This window comes from Vanellus vanellus (assembly GCF_965231255.1).
Source record: "Vanellus vanellus genome assembly, chromosome: 2".
NCBI lineage: Eukaryota > Metazoa > Chordata > Aves > Charadriiformes > Charadriidae > Vanellus > Vanellus vanellus.
In genome coordinates this window covers 115141830-115165393 of record NC_138906.1, presented here as the reverse complement: position 1 = coordinate 115165393, position 23564 = coordinate 115141830, and the positions used below count along the sequence as shown (strand labels likewise).

The window sequence follows — 23564 nt, the reverse complement described above, 5'->3', positions numbered from 1 at the left end:
TGACCTGTTAAAATAGGAGACTGTATTTAGAAGTGGGACAAAAAAAAAGGAACATTTCTTTTGCAGGGAAAAAAAAAAAGGTTTGGGTTGATCAGAATAATCTACAGAGCAATTTTTTGAGCCAAGAAAAAAAAAAATAGGCAAAAAGCAGAAAAAGCTGAAACATTTCATTGCAACATCTTCTAAATGAGCTGTTTTGTTTCTAATTTACGTGAATTTAACTTTCAACAGAAAAGTAAAACAAATCTCTGAGATCAAACTGTTTATTGTTCTTCTGAATTTCTACAGGAAAAGCAAATAGCTTTGTTTAAGATGAACTTTAAGATTTTGTCCAATTTCTTGCTTGGCCAAAGCCCTGAAAATTCAGTTATTTACAAAGCTAATTGTTTATGACTGGTTCTTACGTCCAGATGCATCAAAAAGCTTGAACATTTGTCTCACTGTAAAGATAATCTATGTATTTCTGCAGTCATAAAATGGAGTCAAAAGCAGGTTTATTTTGCGTCTCAGCATTTAATTTCAGAAAAAGAATAGCATGAAACCACATGTGCCAGTATTTATCAGTTGTACGACATTCAGTATATGTGCTGAAATGGCTCATGATTATGCCCTATATATGGAATTAGTTCAGAGCTACTTTACAAACCATGAAACAGAATACTCAAATATGAATAGAGACACCAGTGCAGGCGGATCTCAGTGTCATGCTTTGGTGGGACACCTGTGTATACGGGTTTGCCAGTGTTTATTTTTCGTAGGACAGCTGTGATTAGGGCTCACCATTGTGCTGGTCCAGAAAAAATGAGGGCAAAAAATGATGTTTAAATATATTTACGTAGTTTTATGACGAGACTTTTAACTTTAAGGTTTGTTTAAGCTGTAGTTAAAGAAAATACTGTATTTTGGAAGTAAAATACATTAAGTGCAAGGACACTGCAGGGAAAGGATCACAGTTCCCCTAATTTTAAGTGTACCTAATGCCCAGTGAGCACTTACCCACTTCCAGCATCTAACAGCTCTTTGGTGAGTCCCTCACTGTCCTCTCCCTTTAGGGAGAGCACGAGAGGCATCTCATCCATAGGTGAGCTGGATTGTTCTTTGGAGGCGACTTTCTTTCCACCAGCTGTAATCAGGAGCCTGCGGCAAGCAGGGTCTTGACTCACACGTCCCGGTTCAACATCTAACGTTAGACGAGAGGATCCAGCTCTTACTGAAACACGGGGAGTGTTTTAATTGCTGAGAGCAGCCAGAGGGAAGACACGCTTACTGTGAATTGCTGCAAAAGCCGGCCTCCGCTTCCTCCCCTCCTTCCCCAGCCGCATTTTTCTGCACCGCACAGGCAGCGAGCCGCAAGGGACTTGGGTTGCGAATGGGAACCCACCTTCTTATTTACCAAATGCAGCCAAATGTCGCCTTAATTCCTAGGAAAATCTAAGTCACCGATACCGAGGCTTGTTTAAATTCCAGCAGAGAACAACCTTGGGAAAAGGCAAGCCTATATTTATCTGACTGTTCAGACAAAGCCTAGAATTAGTTAAAAAATTACTTTAATTTCTCCATACAGCAACAGCTCAAGGAGAGTAATAGTGGCAGCAGTCTATGACTTAACTAAAAAGAGGGAGAAAACATCCTTGAAGGAAGCAGGGAGGGCAGTCTGGTGACTATTCAGGCGGGAGGTTGCCTCTGAAGGTCTGCAGGAGGTAACACTATAGAGATATTTAGTGAGGATGATATGGACTAGCATGACTGTACCGTTTCATGCAAAGCAGCGGTAGCTGCCACCACTACCAGCTGGATTTGTAGCATGAACAGCCCCACAGTCCACTACCAAATTCCTGATTCACGCTCTTCCCTGCAGTTTGTCCTTTATAGCGTGACATGCCAATCCCCAAAGAGACGTACAGACAGTGGTAAATGACCAGAATTTTTCAAAATTTTCAAGGATTTATGTAGTCCTAAAAGTTCACCAGAAAAAATGGAAAGATGATATTAAGTCCCGTTTAAAAAATAAAGAAAATCTAACTTCAAGATGAACTGTAAAACCAAACAATTTCTGGTTTTGCTCTTTTCTGTCCCCTTAGGAAATCTGTGTCTGATTCAGGAAGCCCTTTCCCTTCTCTTTTCTTTGTTTCAGCCTTTTTTTTTTTTTTTCTCTGATTAAATAACAGGCTTTCTTTCCCCTTTATTCTGCTGAAGGGCTTTAGCCATGTCTTTGGAGGAAGTGAAGGATATCAAAAAGCTTATAACCAGAAAGTCAGCTTTTCCTCCTGTATTTCGGGCTGGAGGAATGGTCACAGGAATGCTGTAAATTCGACAGACCTGTTTAAGCATTTCAATGGATAAACAAAGATTTGGTGGAGGGGGTAAAGTCTGACCATCTCATATGCTTTCCATGCTTAAGAGCTATTTCTTAGGGCTCCTTTGATTGCATTAACAGCCTGCGGTACAGAATTTTTTGCACAGTGTGTTTCCTTATACCCCAGCTGCAGCTCAAAATCATCTCCAAATTTCGAGACTTTATCTGTCTTGTGGCCAAAACCCAATCCTGGGCCACTGCTCATACGAAACCTGGTGCATGCTTTTGTCAGCATTCATCTCGGCCTCCCACTGACTATCCCACTGTAGGAAAAGCAAGAAAGCCTTCCCCATAAATATTTGATTTTTTAACAGCTGTACTCTGGCTTGCTTCTCCTTCCTCGCTGGCGTTGCGCACTATGCTTCTGCTCCAGGTGGAGCAGCCATCTCCATGCAGAGAGAGATCCTCATAAATTTGCATCTGGCCATTTATGATTTTTTGCGTTATGCTAATGGTAGTGTCTCATATCCCTTTAGCAGAAAACACATAAATTGGCTCTGTCTTTTTCTGAGCCACCCCACAGGGACTCTCCTGAATTACAGCGCAGCTTAGTGCTGATTACTTTTTTATTTCTCCTCTTAGGAAATGGATAAAGGGTTTAAGTTCTGACACAAACAGGAAAACACAGTAAGAGGATTTCTCCTGAAGGCATCTACTCTTTAAATAGTGATGGAGCAGTGTCAGTCCGGTTCCCACAAGGGCCAGAAGCTCCACCGCTCTTTGTTCCCGCAGCCCTGGTGTGACTAGAGGCAGAATATCCTATCACAGGCTGTCAGATAGCTCCCAGAATATGCAACTTGGTGATCATAGGCTGAGGAGGGACTCACTGCCACTAGGAGCATGAAGAAGTTGGGCTTCAGAAGGACTCTGCTCTGCTCCTTTAAGGATAACACCAAGGCTTTATTCTGCTCTGAGGTAAGAATTGCAGAATTTACTAAATCAGTAACTTCTCAGCCTGTTCCCTCCCTCTTGTTTTCTTGAGTGAGGAGTGACAGGAGGGGGAGCAAGCTGTCAGACTTATCTCTAGTGGAATTTTCCAGCTTTACCGGGCAGGAAAGGGGGGGACAAAAAAAAAAAAAAAAAGATCCACTGTAGAAAAACAACTGGACACAGTGCAAGCGAAAGCAACTGCAGGATGGGCATATGCATGCTTTGCATTGACTCAAACTGTATGAAAATACGCCTCAAGAATCTATTAACATGAACCTGTTTAAGGTTTTATTAACAAGGTGTGCTTCTGCAAAACTATATGCTGTTATAACACAATTTTTTCTCACCATTTATTCTTTTTAAAACTGTGTTCCGCTGGAATAATGTTCCAGAGGGTGCAGAATCTTTACTTCAAGTTGGATTAAGCACAGATTTTTCCCATTTTTGCTTTCATCTAGTTTGGGGTCAGAAATTTGCTTTTTTCAACTTTTGCCTTCTGATGTCATATAGAAGTTTATGATAATTATGTGTATTTCATTCAGCTCAGTGTCATGACCAAGCTCTAACTTGCACAAGTAGAGCTTTATACAAACCTAGCTGTAAGGAGAAAAGAAACTTGTGACTGATATCATTCCACGGGAGGAAAGCCAGGTCTCACAATTTAAGTGATGCGTTCATACAGATTACGTGGTTAAATGAGCTAAGGTGCTTCTACGTTCACAAATAGATTATCTTAATCCACATTTTTCAAATTGTGCTTAAATCTGGCTCGGTTCAGTACACTTGGCGGGCAGGGATTTGCAGGTAGTGCAGGAACTTTCTAATGGCTGCTTTCGGTTTGAAGGTGTTTATGTCTGGTAACCAGGCAAAAATCCAGGGCATCGGGGGACTGGTGGTGAAGAGCAGCTAAAACTCTTTAGCTAGTAATGAAAACTGGAGCAATACAAGGGAGCTGGAAACTAGGACTTGTCCGCATTTTTTTGAGGAAACTGGAAGCTTGTTCATGTCGTCTAAATAAATGCAAACAATAGACCATTAATCCAGCACTCACAGACAGGCTCTCTTATCCCTCACGGAGGGATTCCAGGGGATTTCTCTCCCGCTGGCTGGCCAGCGTGATGCTCACAGCTCTGCACCTCCAGAGCAAACACCAGGAGTGTTTGAGGAGTTTCTTTTAGCAGTTCTTGCTCCATGGAAGTTTGCACACACCGAAATGGCCAGCGCAACCTTTCCGGTTCCAAAGTCTCCCTGCAGCAAAATATCATGAGCCGGGGTCATGACCACCAGCAGAAACAATACTCCTTGCCTTGGGGAAAACTTTGCAAGCATGTCTTCCCCTGTTATTCCCTCTGTAGGGGCAGCATGAGGCCTATACTGGGGATCAAAGGGAAGTCTGAAATGGCATCAGATGCTGCAGAGCAGCACAATATGATGATCATGGTCCAACATGATGAGTATTTAATAGATTTTAATTGACTTTGATCGGGATGAAAGAGCAAGTACTTTCTTTTTCCCTTGTCAATCATGAAGTCTCACTGAAAGGAAATCCAGGCAGTTAACATCTCTGGAGATTTGACTTTTGCTACCCATATTCTTGATTGATTTGTGCAGAAAAGAGAATCAGAGCAACAGGATTATTGTGAAATTTCTATCAGACGGTTACACTCCTAGCACTAATAGAGTTTCTTCAGGAAATATGGTGTCATTACAAGTCCTGGCAGTGTTCTGTCAGGATGGGAGGTAGGGCTCACTGGCATAAACGATTGTCCAAACTGCTTTTTGTAGTTTTGTGACTCCTTTTTCATATGGAGAAGAATTCTGAGGGATCTCACATCACCCGTTTTGCTCCTGTTCGTTCTCTGTGGAGGTGGTCCTGTCCACGCAATGAAAAGGCAGTTCCCTCTTGGGTGTTATGGCTTTTTCAGGCAGAGCTTTGCAGTGCAATTGCAAAGTGTTTCCTAATTCAGAAAGTCTCTGTGAGACACAGAAATGTAGATATTTCTAGATAGCTAGAAATTCTCTGCTGTTGATGCTGTTTTAAGATAGTGACCAAGTTCTGATGAAAATTGACATAGCAGCTCTAAGCAACATTTTATTTTGTTCAACTTTCTTAATTAATATTTATTAGAAAGTCACTTCAAATGCATTCTTTTGGAAAACCTTACGTGGTGAGCTGTGCATTAGTGATCGTAATGATATAGCAGGCTCTTAATTTGACAGATCTTTCTCCCACCCAAATGATTCCAACTACTTTGAATAAAGTCTATTCCATTTTTATCTTGAATTATGCTTTCATTAAGCAACCAATTAATGGTTCATGCTGTACAAAACATTCTATTTTATGTGTTATCTAGAATTTTTCACAAAGGCTTTTAGGAGATTACTGAAATATTCCCTCCCTTTGTTCCCAACATTGCTGTGTATTCATGCATATATTTATATGCAAGTATGAATCCATATATATGTATAGTGATCTTCCCCTTAGGATATTGTGTATGTATGTCATAAAGGAAAAGGAGATTGACAGTACAATACAATACAAACAGGCTGACTTTATGGTGGTCTTGTAGAAACTCCTGCCAAGCAAAAGAATAAATAACAGCTGTGTTAATCAAAGCCAAATTTAAAAGATAAGGCTTGAATTTAGGTGGTCAAAATCCCAGAAAACTGGGTAAGCTTAATGCTCACAGGAAAAAAAGAACTCCAAGGACAAAGAGTGTAGTGGTATAAAATTCAGTTGAGGGGAAATTTTCAAAAGTGCTGCTGTGACTTAAAAGCCAAAGTACCACCTTCAAAATTGACATTGTGTGCAGGACCATTTACTCTCCCTGTAAGTCCATAGAGTTTGTGCTCCTGAATCCTTCAGTCATTTCTGAAAATGGGAGTTAGGTGACTGCCCTCCTAAGTCCCTTTTGGAAGCACAATCTATAGTCATCTGGAAGTCCGGAAAAGATACTGGTCCAAGCAGTGGCTGAATACCAACTAGGGATACCAACTCAAACCAAAGAACTAGAGGTACAAGCATGATTATTGCCCTGTTTTACTGGAAAGCCATCCATCATCTCTGTTTTGGATTAGACTCATAAAGATGTGTTAGCCTGTTCAAGATCCAGTGGAAGCATTTTGAATCAATTGTAACTGACGTAAATATAGCCCTTGATGGGAAATCTTCCAGAGCGAGAGAGCTGCAACAGTTCAGCCAAGATGCGTTATATCAAAAGCATGGATAAGTAATTTGGTGTCCTCGTGGGAAGGATAACATTACAGCTTCACAACATTCATAAAGTGCCTGCACAGTGAAAGATCTAACACGATCATTAAAAGATGGATGAATGCCCTGTGAATCTTCACCTCCTATCATGGATCACGGCTCTTATCTAGGCAGGAGCGGGAAGAGGAGCATGTACTCACGATGACAGAGGGCACAACGACAGCTTAGTCGTACTCATTTGACGTGAGCATGTGAGTTTTCAGACATGATTTACTATGTTTGTATAGCAATACTAATTACTTTTTAGAGGCTATCCAGCCAAGAACATGTACAGGGCTGACAAAGCTCAGATAGAAACTTCAGCCAAGCTCTGCAGGACTTACAGAAGATTAGCGGTTCTATTACTCACAGTGCACCATAGCTTTAAGTCACGAACTAGCTCTTGTATTTTTAACCCTCTTCCGTGGCAAAACATCTGTGTGATTTTAGAGATGTCACTTTACCTCCCTCCGTAATTCTTATTTGACAGTGTGTCCATGGTCCTGTTATGATGAATTAGCTCTTCCCCTTATAGTTAATTAAATGCTACAGGGGCTGTTTGGGCTTTTTTAGTAGCTACCAAATTCTTGGTTCTGCTGTTACTACCCAACACATGATGATTTGGTATCTAGGTTCAGATTCCCAGCTTTGACTGAGGAGAACTCAACACAGCTTAAAGAGGCAATTCTCCAAAGTCCTCTCTCCATTCTCCCAATTGACCTGATGTAAACCCAGAACAGCTTAGAACAAACCAGAACAAACCAATAACTGCCAAAATAGCCAAGAGTAATCCCTTCCTGTAATACACGATGTCTGCAAAACATGTTGTAGAACTTTCTAGCATGGTTCTGGGCCATCTAGGGTTTCTGCTTCCTACGAGAACATGAACAGGCATTTTGCACCTATGTTAAGATGCTCGAAGCTAAGATAGTGTTGTCTATCTACAACTTCTGAGCCTTGAAGACTTCCTTCCAACATGAGCCTGTTTTCCTCAGACATTTCCCAGAGCTACTTGTTACTCCCCCAGCGTCAATATTAAGACATTTAAGCTTCCAAACCCCATGCACAAGAGTCATTTGGCTGGCTTCAGCAGGCCTGCTTGTAGGATGCAGAATTATTCATGTCACTGAGGAACTGCAGACAGAGGCACCATGTTTGGTAAATATTAGTGGTCTCTCTAGCTCCAAGAGCTTGAGCAGCTCCAGTATATTTGAAAAGTTAGCTTTGAAACACCTGGCATGCTCCAGCTTCCTTCAGAGTGCTCGTGGATGCAATTTTTGAGATAAACCTCTAAAATAAAATAAACAGGAGGAAAAAAAAAAGTAGTTGGAGGAAACTGGAAAGCTGCTATGCATCATGTACTAGTATTCCCATTTAAGGTGTATTTTTTTCTCATTCTGTTATGTGCCGTTTTACGGGCATTGTAAAGAAGCGTGACCTAGTCAAACATTTCCAGCTCTCACTGGAGTTGAAGTGGTTTGGAAGCATCACTGATTTGTTTGGCTCCTTACATAGAAAGGTCATGTTTTTCACAGGCACGTAATACAAACATTTGAACACAAATTAGCAAAATACCACCTGAAATTTAGGGTGTTACCTTGAAAATTGTCATGAAGATGTTCCCTCTATCTCTTCAGCACAAGTCCAGAAATCACTTTAAGATCCCAGCAAACCTTTTGTACCCCGTTGATTGGAATTCTATACCCAAAGTATAAGAACATGCATTTTTTTTTCCTTTCCCTCTTCATTCTTCTGTTGAAGGCCTGAGAACATAATAAACTAAATTTGATACTGTGGTCCACTGATTCCTCAAAATACGGGAATGTCTGCGTTTTGGAGACCTGTGATCTTCTACTTGGTGTTCCCTGTCTGTTGTGTTTGTCCCCATTGAATTTAAGCTTCTGTTCTTCATCTTCAGCTCTGCTCCATCCTTTCTTATTGGTTATATCTCCACCATCTCATCATTACCTTTCATAGTACTGGTAATGCTACGAGTATCATATAGCAACTCAAGAGGTTCTTGCCAATGCATTTCTGTATCTACATTATAAATTAAAATTCTCTAGACCAATCTCCAATAGGAGTCTTCTACCAGCTTTTGCTTTAAATTCAGCTTTATACTTACACAATTGTGCTTGTACAGATATTGATGTCATGTCTTGAATGCGAGAGTCTACCAAATAATATACTGCTATTTAATTTTAAAGTGAGTGAAACACCCCAAAATTTTGACCAAAAATAAGATGAGTGAATTGGCAAGAAATTAGTTGTTCATTGTTTCCCTCAAAAATGTTGGTCGAAAATCTGTTCTAATATAGCTTGCTTTTTAAAGCTTGAAGGTGAAATGTGCACCACATTAGCAAAACTTCTGTTGGCTTCAGCAGAGCCAAAAGTATTTACCTCTGTTACTATTGCCTAGCTGTTTGGGGATTTTTAGTAGTTTATTTTTTTAGAATGTAAAGTACCATACCTGCTTTGACTTTGAGCTTTTTGTAAATATTTAGAACTGGATGGAGAGAGAGAGTGACTCCTTCTGATAAGGAGATATGACGGTCAAATGCTGTTGAAGAAACGTGGGAACACCCTCGTCAGCTGCAATCCCCATCCCTTGCCTTGTGCGTCAGGTCCCCTTATGCCGCACTGGTATCACCTCCTCTCTGCACAGAGACCTTATCAGCTCCCCTGCTTGCTCCACCTCTACGTGAGGCTCTCGCCCAACCCAGCAACACTTGCTTTCTGAAAAATGGAAAAGGAAGGGAAAGAGGCAGGGTTCAGGGATGGCTGGAGACGGAAGCATGGAAAGGGAGATAGAGATAGAGGTGAGGCCTGATGTTGCCTCAAGTCGTCCAGAATAAAGTCACAGACTGTTCAGGACATTGACAAGGGTTTCCATGTTGATGCACTTTCCATCAGTTTCCAGCTGATGCACAACCATTTTTCTTCAAATAAAAATGAGAACATAGTACTTTAAGATATTCTCCAATATTAATCTTTTTTCATTGCACATTCTTTATCTACACCGCTTTATTAAGCATTCTCATTAACAAAAGAACAGTCTTTTCAGCAAATTTGGGACTCTTTCCAAAGTAACACATACAGTCTTTACCAATGTGCTTGAGAAGCAAAAAATAGAATTATGCACACATCTTGATTTTTATTTGGCTACAGCATTTTCCAGTGAATTTTTCATTCCTTCTGACTGATTCAGTATGCCACAAAGTACAATACGCCATGAAAAATACAAGCTGAGACTTCAGAATTGCCTGACGGCCAACCCAGAGCTGCCGAGAAAAATCTAAATGGTGAGAAGTATATTTGCTCATGAAATTTTTGTGATTTGTAATAACTTCAACATTAGCAGTACCACAAAGAAGGGTGTTCTGAATTTAAACATAAGGGATAAATTAAGCCAGTGGGGTTGTAACAGTTTATAACTATCTGAGAATCGGATCCAGGATTTTTATAGTGACAATGTGAAGTTGCTCCCCACTCTATCAAAATATTCAAGAGTATCTTCACCACATTAGTATTTTTTCCAATGAAATAGTTTTAAAAGTTGTGTGTTGCTTAGCTTTAAAGGTTCAATGTGTTGCTTCACATTACTTCAGTCCAGTCCTGTGAATACCATTAAGCACAATGTTCAAAACGTATTCTCGTGAATTGCAAGGCAACTGATAACATTTGTGACTAAAATGTAAACAACTACATTAGAGATTTTACAAATTCATGTTTTGTATCTCAACTGTTGCCTTCCATATACATTAAAACACATCTAAAGGAAAACCCAATAACTTGTGAAAATAAGTACCGCTTGTTTGCTTAGGTCCTGAAGCCTTTTAAAGAAAAGGCTGTGGAGTGATGACATTTACTTAAAAAGGTGCATTAATTATAGGAAAGGAGAAAGTAACAGTTGGATCTCACTTAAAACTAAGCACAAGGAAAACTTCAAAGAATTACTGCCTGACTTTGAGCTCCTGTTTAGTTTACATGTTCACTCTCTAGAAGTATCTGCCTCCCTTCATTGATTATGTCAGGAGCTTAAAGAGCTTACGCTTGCAACGTATATAGTTGCATTAGACGCCTTCCAGTAGACAGTATGGTCCAGTTCTTTATGTTATTACCTTAATTCAAGCAAAATGAATGAATTTGTCTTTTGCAGTGCTTCAGAGAGAGAAAGTCCTATAAATACTGTGAGCTCCTTAATGACAATAATCATGCCGCTTGAAAGGATACTCCTTTAGAATGATCTAAAATCAAAATAAGTACCTATTCTTCCACAATTTCCACATAAGTGCAGGCAATTTTAGAAGCTGTACTGAAAGCTATAGAAAGTTTGACCCCTTATGTTTCAGTGTTTTGTGATCCCTGATGAGTATTTTAATAGTTCTTTTTCTTTGGAAAATCTCATTTGTGTTTCTAGAGCCAAAAACCTTTTAACACTGTCCAGTTTACATCCCCTGCGGGTGTTCCTTGCTTTGCTTCTTTGCTTGTTGAATGATTTAAGCCTCTTCAGGCCTCCTGAACCTGTGCATTTCCTGCAGTTTTAACTGTATGCTGTTGTGTTATAAATAATGAGTCTGGCTGAGTGTGAGTTGCTGGCAAAACCTTATCAATTTCATTGTGAGAGAAGATTCTGGACTAGTCTGCACATTACCCTCCTCCTCCCAGCCTCCTTGGTTTCTGTAGTTGCACACACACGCACGCACAGTGGCCGGACATACTCCAGTTGGCTTGAGACGATGCCATCCCCGGGGTGTGCTCACATGGCTGTTGCTTACCTTAGAAGTGACACTGCCAGAGCAGTAGGAAGCAAAAGAGAAATACAGCTTTTCTACTGCCTTTTGTGAGAGCTTCCTCACTACTACAGATGATAGCTCTCTGAGGAGGGACCAAGTGAACAGCGTTAAACTTCATGCAGTACAGGAGTTTAGACAGGATGTAGTCAATTTGTGCTTCTCCCTCTCCTTTTCATTCTTGTGACTCTGCTTCATCTTTGTTTGCTGCTTCGGGTAAGACACTAGGCAGCTGCTTGTGCCAAGCTGCGGGACGAAATGTGTCTGCCTCACGCTTACTGTGTGGCTTAACTGAGTCATTCATGCCAAGGACCCGTAAAGGTACTGTAGTAAATCCAGGGCTGCCATACGTCTTGATTTCAAATTCAGTCCAGGTGGAATTTGAAGGGTTTGCTCTGGTTTTTGGGGTGCTCAGCTACCTAGCAATCTCTTTGGGTGAGTGCCAGACAGCTTGAATTTTTGGAGGCATCTACTCAACGTTAGTGGGCAAATTGTACAGCGCATGCACAGTGAGCCCAACACTCCTGGAGGTCTCCATCAGCCCTGAAGCATATGTACAGCAAACTGTCACATCCAGTGATTTCAATGCTCAGACACAAATAATTTGTACTGTACATGCACAATAGATCAAACATTTCCTGGAAGCACGGGAATTCCGAAGCCTACAGTACATGGCCCACGTGCCAATGTTTCTTCCTGGAAAACCTTGCTCTGCCCTAGATACGGGGATTTGTTTCGTATAAAAGCAATTTGACTTAAGCAAGCATCAACACAACAGAAGGATGTGTCACCCCTAACAATAAAAAAGTGTTGGAAGTGTTTCAGATGTTTCAACTGGTTGCTTGCAACCAGCTTTTGCCCGCTGTCAGCCCTGTCGAGATGTTTTTTTATCTTGCCCATACCCACGGAAAATTACATCTAACATGCTCCACCATGATCTGTTTACGTCCTTAAGTCTTCAACATTCAAAACTAGCTTATCCTCCTCTATATGAAAAGAATTTTCCAATTCACTTGGAAAAAAAAAGGTTAACAGAATGTACTCTTGTTAGTGTTCATCATTTGGGAATCCCTGCTGCCCTTTAGGAACAGCCTTATTAGAAGAATGAAGACAAAATAGAGTCCTTTCAGATTTTGACAGATGCATTGAAGCCATGTAGTGCGCTGTCTCCATCGCATCAGGCCAGCGCTGAAGTGATGTGATTGCCAGTGTGGAAGAGAGGTCTGGGTCATGTCCCCAAAGGTCATCGTTGCCAGCAGGCAATACCTAGAGAGTATATTCCCTGCGCTCCCCTAGCTCAAAGGGTCTAATTGTGAGAGCCCTCACACTGAAATGCACAAACAGAGAGAGATTCTTCTGCAATCTCTGTGCTCAGCGGCAGAGTGGTCACAATGTGGCCCTTGTTCCAGACAGGGGACTTCCGTACCGCTTATGAAAAAGTTGCGTAAGAGACAGCCGAAGAACCCAAGGTGAAATGCATTTTTAAAAGCTGGCCGGTAACACCGGCGAGCAAACTCTACTGCTGAATCTCCTAACTCCTGCCAGCACCTTGATGAATTGCAGACGAGTTACGAATAAATAAATGAAACTCTTTTAATTCCTTTAAATCTTATAAGTCTTTTCTCTTTTAAGTCTTTAAATCTTGAGAATCACTAAACAAGTCCTTTTGGCCCAAAAAATGTTTGTGGAACCAGAAAAGCATCTTTAGAAGTAAAACTAGTAGTTGACAGAAGCATATTTTGTAGAATACAAAGACATGCAAAGTACTGAATTCCTGTGTTTTCAAGTCTAGCCGATACCGTAAGGTGATAACTCAGCTTATTTTCAAACCCAGCTTTGTAACAAAGAGCAATGAGATTCATATGATTTTGGAGTTCAGCTAGGCAACAGGATGAGAAAATGATTAATGAAATAAAATCCTATTCTGCTTCTCACTCAAATACTGTGTTACGAGGGAGACTGGGTGACAACTCCATGAAATCAATGAGCATGAGAGGTTAAATATTTGCTACTCTAGACGTCAGAGAAAGGACGGGGGAACTTTAGGATTCACTGCCTACAGCTCCCCTAACATCTGCAAGATAATCAGAAACAGAAGTGTGCAGACGGAGTTGGGGGGATATCGTCTGAGATTTGCCCCTCTCTGTGAGCAGAAGCCACCAAGCACGGAAAGAAGGAAACGAGCAGGCAGCAAACAGTGCTGGAACAGGGTCGCCAGGAAGGAACCAGAAGACAAGAGATTTGGGGCAAGAGTGAACTGTGCCGTGAACTGTGCACTAAGATACTATTTCCAATTGCTGGACTCTTCCTTTGCCTGGATTTTGAATACACTTTATAAAAAAATAAAAAAAGAGAAATATTGGCACATGACTGATTCCTAACATTTCAGAACAGAGAAAAATATAGCTCTTAATAAAGAGCAATACATTTCGTTTCCCTGTCAATGCAAGCTACCATCCCCTTTTTCACATTTGGGAAGAGCTGAGTAGAGAGACAGTAATTATTTTTTGTTAGAAGTTGGTGAATTTTTATGACAAATCGAAGAATAGAAAGACCTGGGTACAGGAAACACCACTGTACTCTGCCACTGTTCTGCTTTTCGGGCGCTATTGACTTCACTGGATTACGCAGCTATACTGGTAGAATGACTGCAGTATGAAAAGGTGGATCTTAGTCCTAAAATGACCCAGGAGAATTTGCTTCCTTCAGCTTCCCCATTCCTATAAATGTGCCTAATTGTGGAGAAGCAGGTTCAGGACCCGCTGAATGAAATGAAGCATAATGACCCACAAGAGTAACATGTCCTGTCTCTTTGTGTAAACAAGGATTAAATGCTGGTTTTAACTACAAAATGGCTTTATTGCTCCAGTTTGTTTTATGGATTCTTTACCACTCACTACTTAATTAAACTGAAAACACAAGCCTGACTTTATCATTAGTCAGCCTTAGATGTCACCGAGGCAGCTCTTTGTGTGGTTTGACAAACCTTCCTTTTGCGGGTAGGATAAGAATTGGTTATTGGACTTGGCTCGGCTATCCTGAAATCAATATGTGCTGTCAGACCCTTAACAGCACTCTTCTGCATGATATACGGAACATAAAATATAGGTTCAGTGGGCCTGGTTTGCTATTGCATTTCGTCAGCGTTATAAACATACACCAAGACCAGTGTTATAAACATCCAGCAAAACCGAAGTCACCCCCACACAGTTGAATCAGCCTCCTTGTGCCCCATGGAAATACCCTGCTGCTTTGCAAAAATCTTTCCATAGAAAGCTTTCTACATGATATCATCATATTTCTCCTCACTGGCACTCTTTAACCCTTTCTCCTGTGACCAATATCCAGTAATAGAGGGATTCTTTGATAACATTCTAGTATATTTTGCTCTTCTTTCTTCTTATTTCCTTTTTACAGAGTTTGGGTTTGTGTCTCTGTGGCTTTTTTTTTTTTTTTTTTTTTTAATTCCACCCTGAAAACAATTTCAGCTCATTAGGTAAAGTCACTGTAATTTCTGCTCAGTGCTTTAAGGTTCGACCTTCTCTCCCAGTATTTTCCATCTAGCAAGCCAGGATCTGAGATCCCTCCTGTGTTTAATTTAGTCAGCCTTTCAGATTAGCTCACCGCTGCCCATGTGTGTGAGGGAGCAAATGAAACTGAGCATGAGCTTCATGATTGCTACTTACCTAGCAAGACTGCCTTTCAAATTTTCCCTAAGAACAACAGATTAGGCACAGTGAAAAAAAAAAAATTATTCTTGTAAACTTTTCTAAAGGCACTGAGAACAAACATGCTAGAAAGCCCTGAAGGTGAAAGAGGTATCAGGAACATAGGATTTCTGCTAGGAGAGTTCCCAGGCAGTGGGCAACCTGGGTTTGTTGAGCTGTTTCTGAGACAGGCGGGCAGCTTGCTGAGTCAGTGCTCATTCAGTGTCCTTCAAGAATGAATTAAAAGTGGTGAAGAATATGCTTTGCTTCCTCAGTAGGATTTTTTTTTTTTTCCTGAAACTGTTTTGAGCAGCTTTGGCTGGAGGAAATGGAGACAACTGCCATTACCACATAAAAGCCAGACCACTTCCTCCAGGACAAAAGCCACAGGTATATGGGTCAAAACGGCAGCTGGAGGTCTTTACAAACGCGTGAGCTTTTAATAGGCAGACTCAGAATAATTGCAGAAGGTTTGTACCAGACCACCTGGAAGCAAACTTCAGCTGTTTACCAACAAGGATAAAGCACCTCTGCCTAACCTTTCTTGTTACAGGAATTTTACACAGCTTGACTTAATCCGGGCTGAGATAACAAGCCTCGTATATGAGGTTCTCAGGAGACTTTGTTCAGCTGATTTTCCAAACAAGCTCTGTACTTTTAATTTTGTTGTAAATGCACGTTAATTACCCGGGAACCTTAGACGTACTTGGTAAATCTGGTTGTCACAGCAGTCGTTGCCATGTTACGTGGTCTGTTTTGCATTTAACTTTTTGGTATGGTAATATTACAAAACAGCATACTCACTGTGGGGAGAAAAGAAACAACCCGCCAAGTCTCCTTCTTCCTAATATGGTGAAATAAAAAGCCTTGGTTTGAGCTAGCTGGAGTGCTGATGGAGTCAAAGCCCAAGGATCAGTCTGGTGTGGTGCGTGAAGAGCACAAGGGTCATGGTCAAGATTCACACTGGGAGGGCAGGAAATGTTTGAATTCCCTGATCGTGACTAAAAGACGGGAGCCAGCGATGCTATCAGGGGAAAAGCCCTCTTCTCGTCCCAGCACGTGCTTGATTCCAGACTGGCGAGAGCATTCCTTCCTGCGATTGCTGGCGGAGGAGCTCTGGGCTGTGCCGTAGAGCCCATGCAGGGACTTATTTTTCACGAAGGTTTGTACTAAGCAGGGGTACGAATTGCTCAGTGGGCAGCAGTGTGGGGGGCTCAGGCAGAGCCCCCGGGGCCACAGAGGTGGCCGGGGCAGGAGATGAGCACCCCTGACACCAGGCCTTGGCCTCTCCTCTCTGCTTGCACAGCACCCGGTGGAAAGGGGCCCCAAATGCCGTTAAGAGTGCCAGGAAGTTTTGCCTTTTTCCTTATTTGTGCTCACTATCACCTTTTAAACAAAAGAGCGCAGCTTTCCACAGCAGTGAGCCACTGGCTGGTGGGAGCTCTTTCCCCCGTCCCCACCAGCTCTCAGCTGAAGAAGTGGGATTTTTCTGGCTGCTCCTCAGGTATTCTGCTTCTGCCGGTTACAACCTCTGCTTGGGGACGTTTGGTACAGTATTAACTCACCATACATAAGCCCTGTGAGACTTGCATTCATATTTTTTTATCCCTTGCTTATGCAGAGAAGAAAGATAGGTGAATTCATTAAAAAAAAAAAAACAAAAAACAAAAAACAAAAAACAACAATCAAAGCACAAAAAAACAGAGGCCACCACTTCCAGATTCATAATTACAGTAATTATGATTTATCAGGTACTCCAGTCATCTGAGGCTTTGCAAACTAAAGCCAACTGAAAAGCTTGCGCCTCCCCAGAGGGAGAGCTACATGGAAAGCACTCAAACAGCTGTAACGACACTCATGTCACAAATTCTTCTCAGATTTGGTGATTGTGGCTTGTTCTAAGTAAACCAGCAACAGTTTCAGGGCTATGTTTAACAGCAAACAATCGTTTGCTGTTTATGAGGAAAAAAAAAAAAAGATAACACTTCTTTTCCTGGAGGACATGTGTCTCCACAGCACCAGAGAACATTTTCTTCTGCTGAAACATTGTCACCCATCAGAAGGCTTTGCTTCCCAGCAGCTGACCGTGAGCACACGGGCAGGTTTGGCAGCTGAATTGTCTGTATGACACCTCTTGTGTTCAAAAAGGAGCAAAGGCCTGAGTTTTGCCCTTTTAAAGCACTCATAATATCCACAGCTGGGTTTGTTGTGCTCTATCGTTTCCACTGCGCTCCCCCCCGCCGCCAACCTGGGGCTCAGACCTAACGCAGAAGGAATGGCCTGGGACCACCCAGATGAAGCGAGGAGGCTCCAGGAGCCTCGGGGAAGCAGCCAGCCCTTCGCTGGAGAGGGGGGATGCAGCAGAGGCACCGGCGCAAAGGGGGGAAAGCACGTCCAGTCGGCGTTGTTAAATAATATATTGCTTACACATCCATTATGAAAACTTTGACAAGGAGGGAAATACAGAAAAGGAAGTGCCTTTTTTTTTTTTTAATGGAGTAAAAGTGATGCCTGTGGTTTTAAACAAAGGCTCGTTGGCAGGATGATGCCATAAAGAAAAGGAAGAGAAAGGGAAACTGCATTTGAATTAATTCAGATAAGTGAAGGCCAGAAGACCTTATGACAGAATTTTCCATTAATTCCTGTAGTCTAGCTCTCTGCCATAATTACGTTACCTCCTGACTCCTTTGTACAAATATTGTTGTGGTTATTACTGTTTACTGTAACTACCGTTGATTACACTTACAAAAGCTTCTTACAGTATTGCAATCATAATAATGCAAAAGAGAAAAGTCAGGCAAGACTTTTGTGGTAGGTATTTTACAAGATTTTGTATTAACTTGTAAGACTGTCTTCAGCTGCAAGAATTTACAGTGGGAAAAGACAAGAACAAAGGAATAAGGAACAAACTTCTTTGTTCTGGTTCCATCACTCTATTGAACCGTCACTTGAAATTTGATTTTTAGTGAATCATAATTTTTTTTGAACCTGTGATCAAAACCTTCTGTGTGGCCTAAAACATACTATTTCATTTCAAAGATAAATTTTGTTAAGATTTTGTTTATTTTAATTTCATTTTAGAAATGGATATTTTTAAAGGATTTTCAAATAAAAAGTAATTATTCTTCTGAATTAAAACATTTCAAGTTTTTGATTCTTTTCTAGAGTCAAGATGAGTTTGTAAAATATTTCAGGGTTCCCAAGTCTGATTATTTTACCCCAAAGAAGTTCGCACAGAACCATTTCAGCCAGTAAGCAAAACAGGAAGAGACAGAAAGAGAAACTGAGGCACAAAGAAGTTAAAATGTGCTTCCAGTGTCTCATTAGATGGGTATCAGAGTTAGAAATAGAAATTTCCCGAGCCCCCCTCTAGGATGTAAAACACTAAAGGATATTAAAGAGAGAAATTGTTAGATGTTAAATAAATTTCCAGCCATAACTGCTATGAGGAACGGAGATCATGAAGACCACCAGAGCTGTGCACTTGGCCTCCAACATCTTGTTCCCTGCTCGCTGGTACAGTCACAGTTGAAGCCCTAGTGCATGCTTTGTCTTTGTGGTACAAGTTAGCGTGATAGAAAGATAAAGTATTTTTATTTTCATCTCTACCTCTTTTCAGAAAGTCTCTCCCTCGTTGTCGAAGAATTAACAGGATGCTTTCCAATGAGTCGGCACCTCCTCCTGCATTCAGTCGCTCCAACTCACAGGCCTCAATGGACAGCACCTCCATGGAGGACTTCTGGTGCGAAGTGGAGAGCATCAAGGAGAGCAGTGAAGATGGATCTGAAGAAGCAACGCTCTTGGAGTTCAAACCTGCTGATGGTGAGCACACGAACACCACTTCTTCCTCACACCTTGGCTTTGCCTCGTCTCTTTAGTGATGCCCTGGTCTCCTTCTACTGTCATCCAGTACTAGCAAAAGTGCTAGGCTGGGTATATGATCATTGTAGCTCTACCTCTGAATGTCACAGTCAATGTACAAGAGAGAACTGGAGAGAACCAATAATTCAATCGAGTTCTTGCACTGGGGCTGGTAATTGGCTTCTGAAGTAGGTTTCTTTTCGCCAACTTTATTTGTACTTCAGGAGGAGTCATACGGTGTAACTCAGAAAAGAGAGGCACTAAATGTAAACTTCATCTCCAGTATTAAATAAAATAAACCAAGCACATAAAAAAAACCCAAAAAGTTCATTTAGTATACTGGAATTTTCAACTTTCTGGCTCTTGGTAGGATATAATACAGAAGTTATGAAAGTTGTGAAGCAGTTTTTAGTTAGATATCATTTGCTGCTATCAGAAATTTGATAACTGCCAGTTTCTCTGATTGTCCAACTTAGATATAATTCAAGGAGAGATTAGAGATAAGTCTGAATGGATGGATGCCTACATCATTCAGACTCCCCACTTGTCAAAATTCATTCATCAATTATACAAATTATGCTGAAGGTATTACTAGCTCATTCTGTTACGTTAATGTTTTCGCCTCTACTTTTTCATAATGTATTTGGAAAAACATGTAATATTCTGCACTAGCTTGTTGCAATGCAGCTTTGTGTTAGATGATTTGATAATATCTGGAAAGCAGTTCTCTTTTTTTTTCCAGTTATGACCCAACGTACAAATGCATTATATTGTGCAACACAAAATATCAGGTGTTGCTATAGGATAAAACCGAATTTCATTTAAGGTCGTGACCCTCTGATAACTGCTGCAACCCTTTTGTGGATCATGGCCACTACTCTGGTGAATACTGATCCAGGGACAGATCTTGAAACAATGGTCTGTTCTTTCCATACAGTTGTTAACATGAGTGACTCTGTATTTTTCTTACCTTGATGTGCAAAGAGATGTCATTAATTCTGCTACCAGGAAGAAGGTTAAAAACGGGGAAAGGGTGCTACTTTATTAAGCAACCAAATGTGTAACCAGTCATGATAAGTATCCCACATAGAGGTATCTAGCTCCAACCACATACTGTTTCCATGGGGAACACCTCCCACTCACTCGTTCCAGGTAGGGAACTAGTTCCTGGAAGCAAAAGGAGACCTCCGTTCACCAGAAGTCTCGGTCTGCCATAAGGGTTATGGTCTGGCAGCTTAAATCCAAAGTGCACTTCTTTGTGCTGGCATACGGTCCCAAATAAAAATAAATCAAGGTGTAACATTGAAGCTTTATGGTTATTGTTATGGGAAAGCAGAAAAGCGGTCTGCCTCAATCATGTTGACCATATAGGGAAAATTCCTGTCTGATCATGCTCTCTACCTTGGATACACCAGAAAGAGATTGCGAACCTCTCGGTTTCTTCTTCATGCAATTGTCAGTGTGAACTGTGTGTCCCTGACTTCTCTGCAGGGTTGGGGGAATGTCATATATCTGTGAGTTACCAAGCTGGACAAGTTGTAGGACAAGGCAATGCAGAAGCCCGTTTTCCATGTTCTCAGAAACTTTTCCATCTGTTTCGTCACGGCTGAGCTAAAACTTCACAACAGTGCAAATTCTGCTGCAGCCCCATGTTACCTTTTGTCTGATTACACCTTATTACAGTGCATTGGTTCTTTTTCCCTCTGTCCTGAATTAAAAATGAGACTGCGAGGTAAAATGCAATATACCTCCACGCTTCATTTACCTCCATACTGTTGTTTTAAACACATATATATTGGATACATCCACACACAACCAGGCAGTGCTTGTTCTAGTTATTAACTTCAGGAATATATTCAGTCTGGGATTATAAATCTTTGAAATAATAGTGAATTCTATTAAGCTCCTATTAGGATAATACTCCTTGCCGAGGATCAAAACACTGAAAATCAATGTGGAAGTCCTCAGGGCAAAATAAAAACGAATATTCGTCACCCTTTTGAGCTGTCTTTGAGAGGAAGAGGTGCAGAATCCTTAAGAAGGAAGCCGAAGTGTGATAGCAGCCAGGCACCACTGATATTGTCGAAACCACAAGGTTGTGTGCAAGGGGAAGACATCAGCACACTTACTCTGGTGATGTTAGTAATTAAGGTCAAGAAAGAACAGAAGATCATAACAAGTGATACAAGGGAGGAAAATGTAGGGGAAGAGGAAGTCATGGGGTATTTAAGATGGCAGTGATGTGCAGAACTGCTTTAACACTTAGTGTTACAAGGCCGAGACGCTGTAAGTTTTTTGAGGTTACATCCAAAATTCAAAGAAAAGCACACCTCTTTCCTGGCAATCTCTATGAGAAAAAGAGAATTACCAACCAGAGGGGAACCTCTTGACTATCTTTTTGTTTTCTGGTGGAGCAGAATCAAACACAGTGTCAAGACCCTGCTGTATAAGTAGCTACCACTATAAAAATAACATTTTCTAAACCAATATGTTTTTCTTTTAGCCCTTATTTAAAACTACGTGTCATAAAATTTTGAGGGGGGTTTTATGCAGAAATTCCTTCTCTTTAATAGTTTTACTCTGCTGGTTGTTGTTGTTATTTCTTCGTCTATTGTTTGTGAGTGGTTGGAACAGGAAAAGGGCAATAGCCAGCGAAAACAAGTCAGAGGGGTGGCTGGTAAGCAGGCACAATTTCATGTCTGCTTTACTATTTTTCATAGCATCATGAAAGCCAAGTTTGATTAAAAACTAAATTCTTGGAAAGAATATGTCAGGATAAAAGACAAAATGAATATAATTAAGAAACTTGAACATGAATGGATGTGGCTAGAGCAGCAGCACAGAGAAATGAGACCTTGTTAGAAAGAAGAGTGAGGACAGCAGAAGAACCATTGGTTCAGAGCTTACAAAGGAGGGAAAGGAACAATCTGTCATCCTATCTGTGGATGCTGAAAAGATCTGAGCGGAGAAAAACTGTTTCACAGGGTACAGGGCTATCACAGCCCATCTAACACAGAGCAGGGGTTTTAGAAGCAGGTATTTTTGTGGAGCTTTGTAAAGAGACAAGGCAGTTAACAATGAAGTCAGTGGAGGCACATGTGTAAGATGCTTTCACTTGTCCTTACGGTCCAGCCCTGTAATTTTCTTTTTTTGTGTATCTAACTGCCAAAGCACAGCAAACTGGTATCTATCAATCTGCCTGCATTCTGGTGTCAAGAAGAGGCAATAAAGGGAGAGGGGAAATACCAGTCTGCCATTAAGACCAGTGCTGGGACAAGAACAATAAGTGCATTCACTAGTTGTTTTATAGAACATGCTGCAAATTAATCCATTTCCTGTTTGACATGTTTATTTGTAATACCTTTTCTTCAGTCAAAGCTGGAATGCAATTATTGTCTTGTCTCAAGCAGCATATTGCTGAGCTACACAGAACTAAAATGAAGGCCCTCAAAATCTCCTGTGTGAAGAGAGATTTTAAAAGTCTACAACTGTTTACTTTAAAAAGCAGACAAATAAAAAGGCAACGACAGCAAAATTTAAAATCGCTAAATGATTTAGCCAGGAAAGAAAATACTTTTTCACACAGTGCATAATGTCACTATGGAACCAGTTGCCATGTTGAACCAGTTAAGAAGCAGGTATTGAACAAGATTCAAGAAGATATTACTCACAAATCAAGATATCAAGAAATTCTGGGGTGGAGAGTGCTAGCCAGTCTTTAATTATTATTAGAAATCAGGATGATACCTGGCATGCAAGGATAGCTATTTCTGCATCTTCCACCCCTACCTGACCTCTTTGACACCTACCCTACCTGACCTTTGCTCTTTAGCGAGCAGCTCTGGCTCTTAATCATCTTGTTCAAAACAGACTGTTGGACTAACTGGACATCCCACTTCTATCAGTGTGGTATCTTCACTGGGTGTCTGATTTCCATCTGACTTTGGCATCTTAAATCTCATCTTTAGCGTGCAAAGACATTATTCAATTGTATACACCGTTTCAGTATTTGTGCTTATTTTAATTGGAATACAAATTTAATTTCCACATGCAAAATGGCTTCACCCAGTACAACGTGGTATAAATGGTAACCGAGGGGATTTACACTCGAATGACTGAGGGGCTAGTTTTTTGCGACCTTGCTGTGTCAAGCTTGGCACTCTACTGCCTTCTTCACACGAGTGTGTTGATGCACAGGTTAAAAATACCTCTTCTGTTCTTCTCCTAAGCCTCTCCTGTGCAGAGACTGCCAAACTGAAAGTTGACAGTATGTTGATAAAACTAAATTAACTCACACTTGTGGCCTAAGAGAGATTGGAAGTGGAGTCTTCTCAAGGTAAAGGCTAAGGCAGCAATCCACCGTGCCACCTCCCTTCCTTCAGCCCCCTCTCCCTCCTGTGCCAGGCCCGGTAACACCGTCTCTTCCTCCACAGAAGGCGAGCTGGAGGCAGAATGGCTGCAAGATGTAGGTTTGTCTACGTTGATCTCGGGAGCTGAAGAGGAGGACGGCCAAGCCCTGCTGTCCACTCTGACCCGAACTCAAGCTGCTGCCGTACAGAAGAGGTACAACACCTACACTCAGACCCTGAGGAAGAAGAACAAGCACACAGTCCGGGATGTGCGAGACATCTTTGGCACCAGTGACTCTTCTGTAAGTAGCCATTGCA

General features: G+C 41.2%; 1 protein-coding gene across 1 annotated transcript in view; it reads left to right on the top strand.

Annotated features, from left to right (window-relative positions):
* The window catches only part of ARHGAP28 (Rho GTPase activating protein 28), a gene marked incomplete at both ends in the record, with an annotated part of 72513 nt that overhangs the window by 22945 nt on the left and 26004 nt on the right, over nt 1-23564 (top strand). The window contains 2 exons of the mRNA XM_082499037.1: nt 18656-18858; nt 23331-23548. Coding sequence (XP_082355163.1) covers nt 18656-18858; nt 23331-23548 — 421 coding nt within the window. The remainder of the gene's footprint in view (nt 1-18655; nt 18859-23330; nt 23549-23564) is intronic.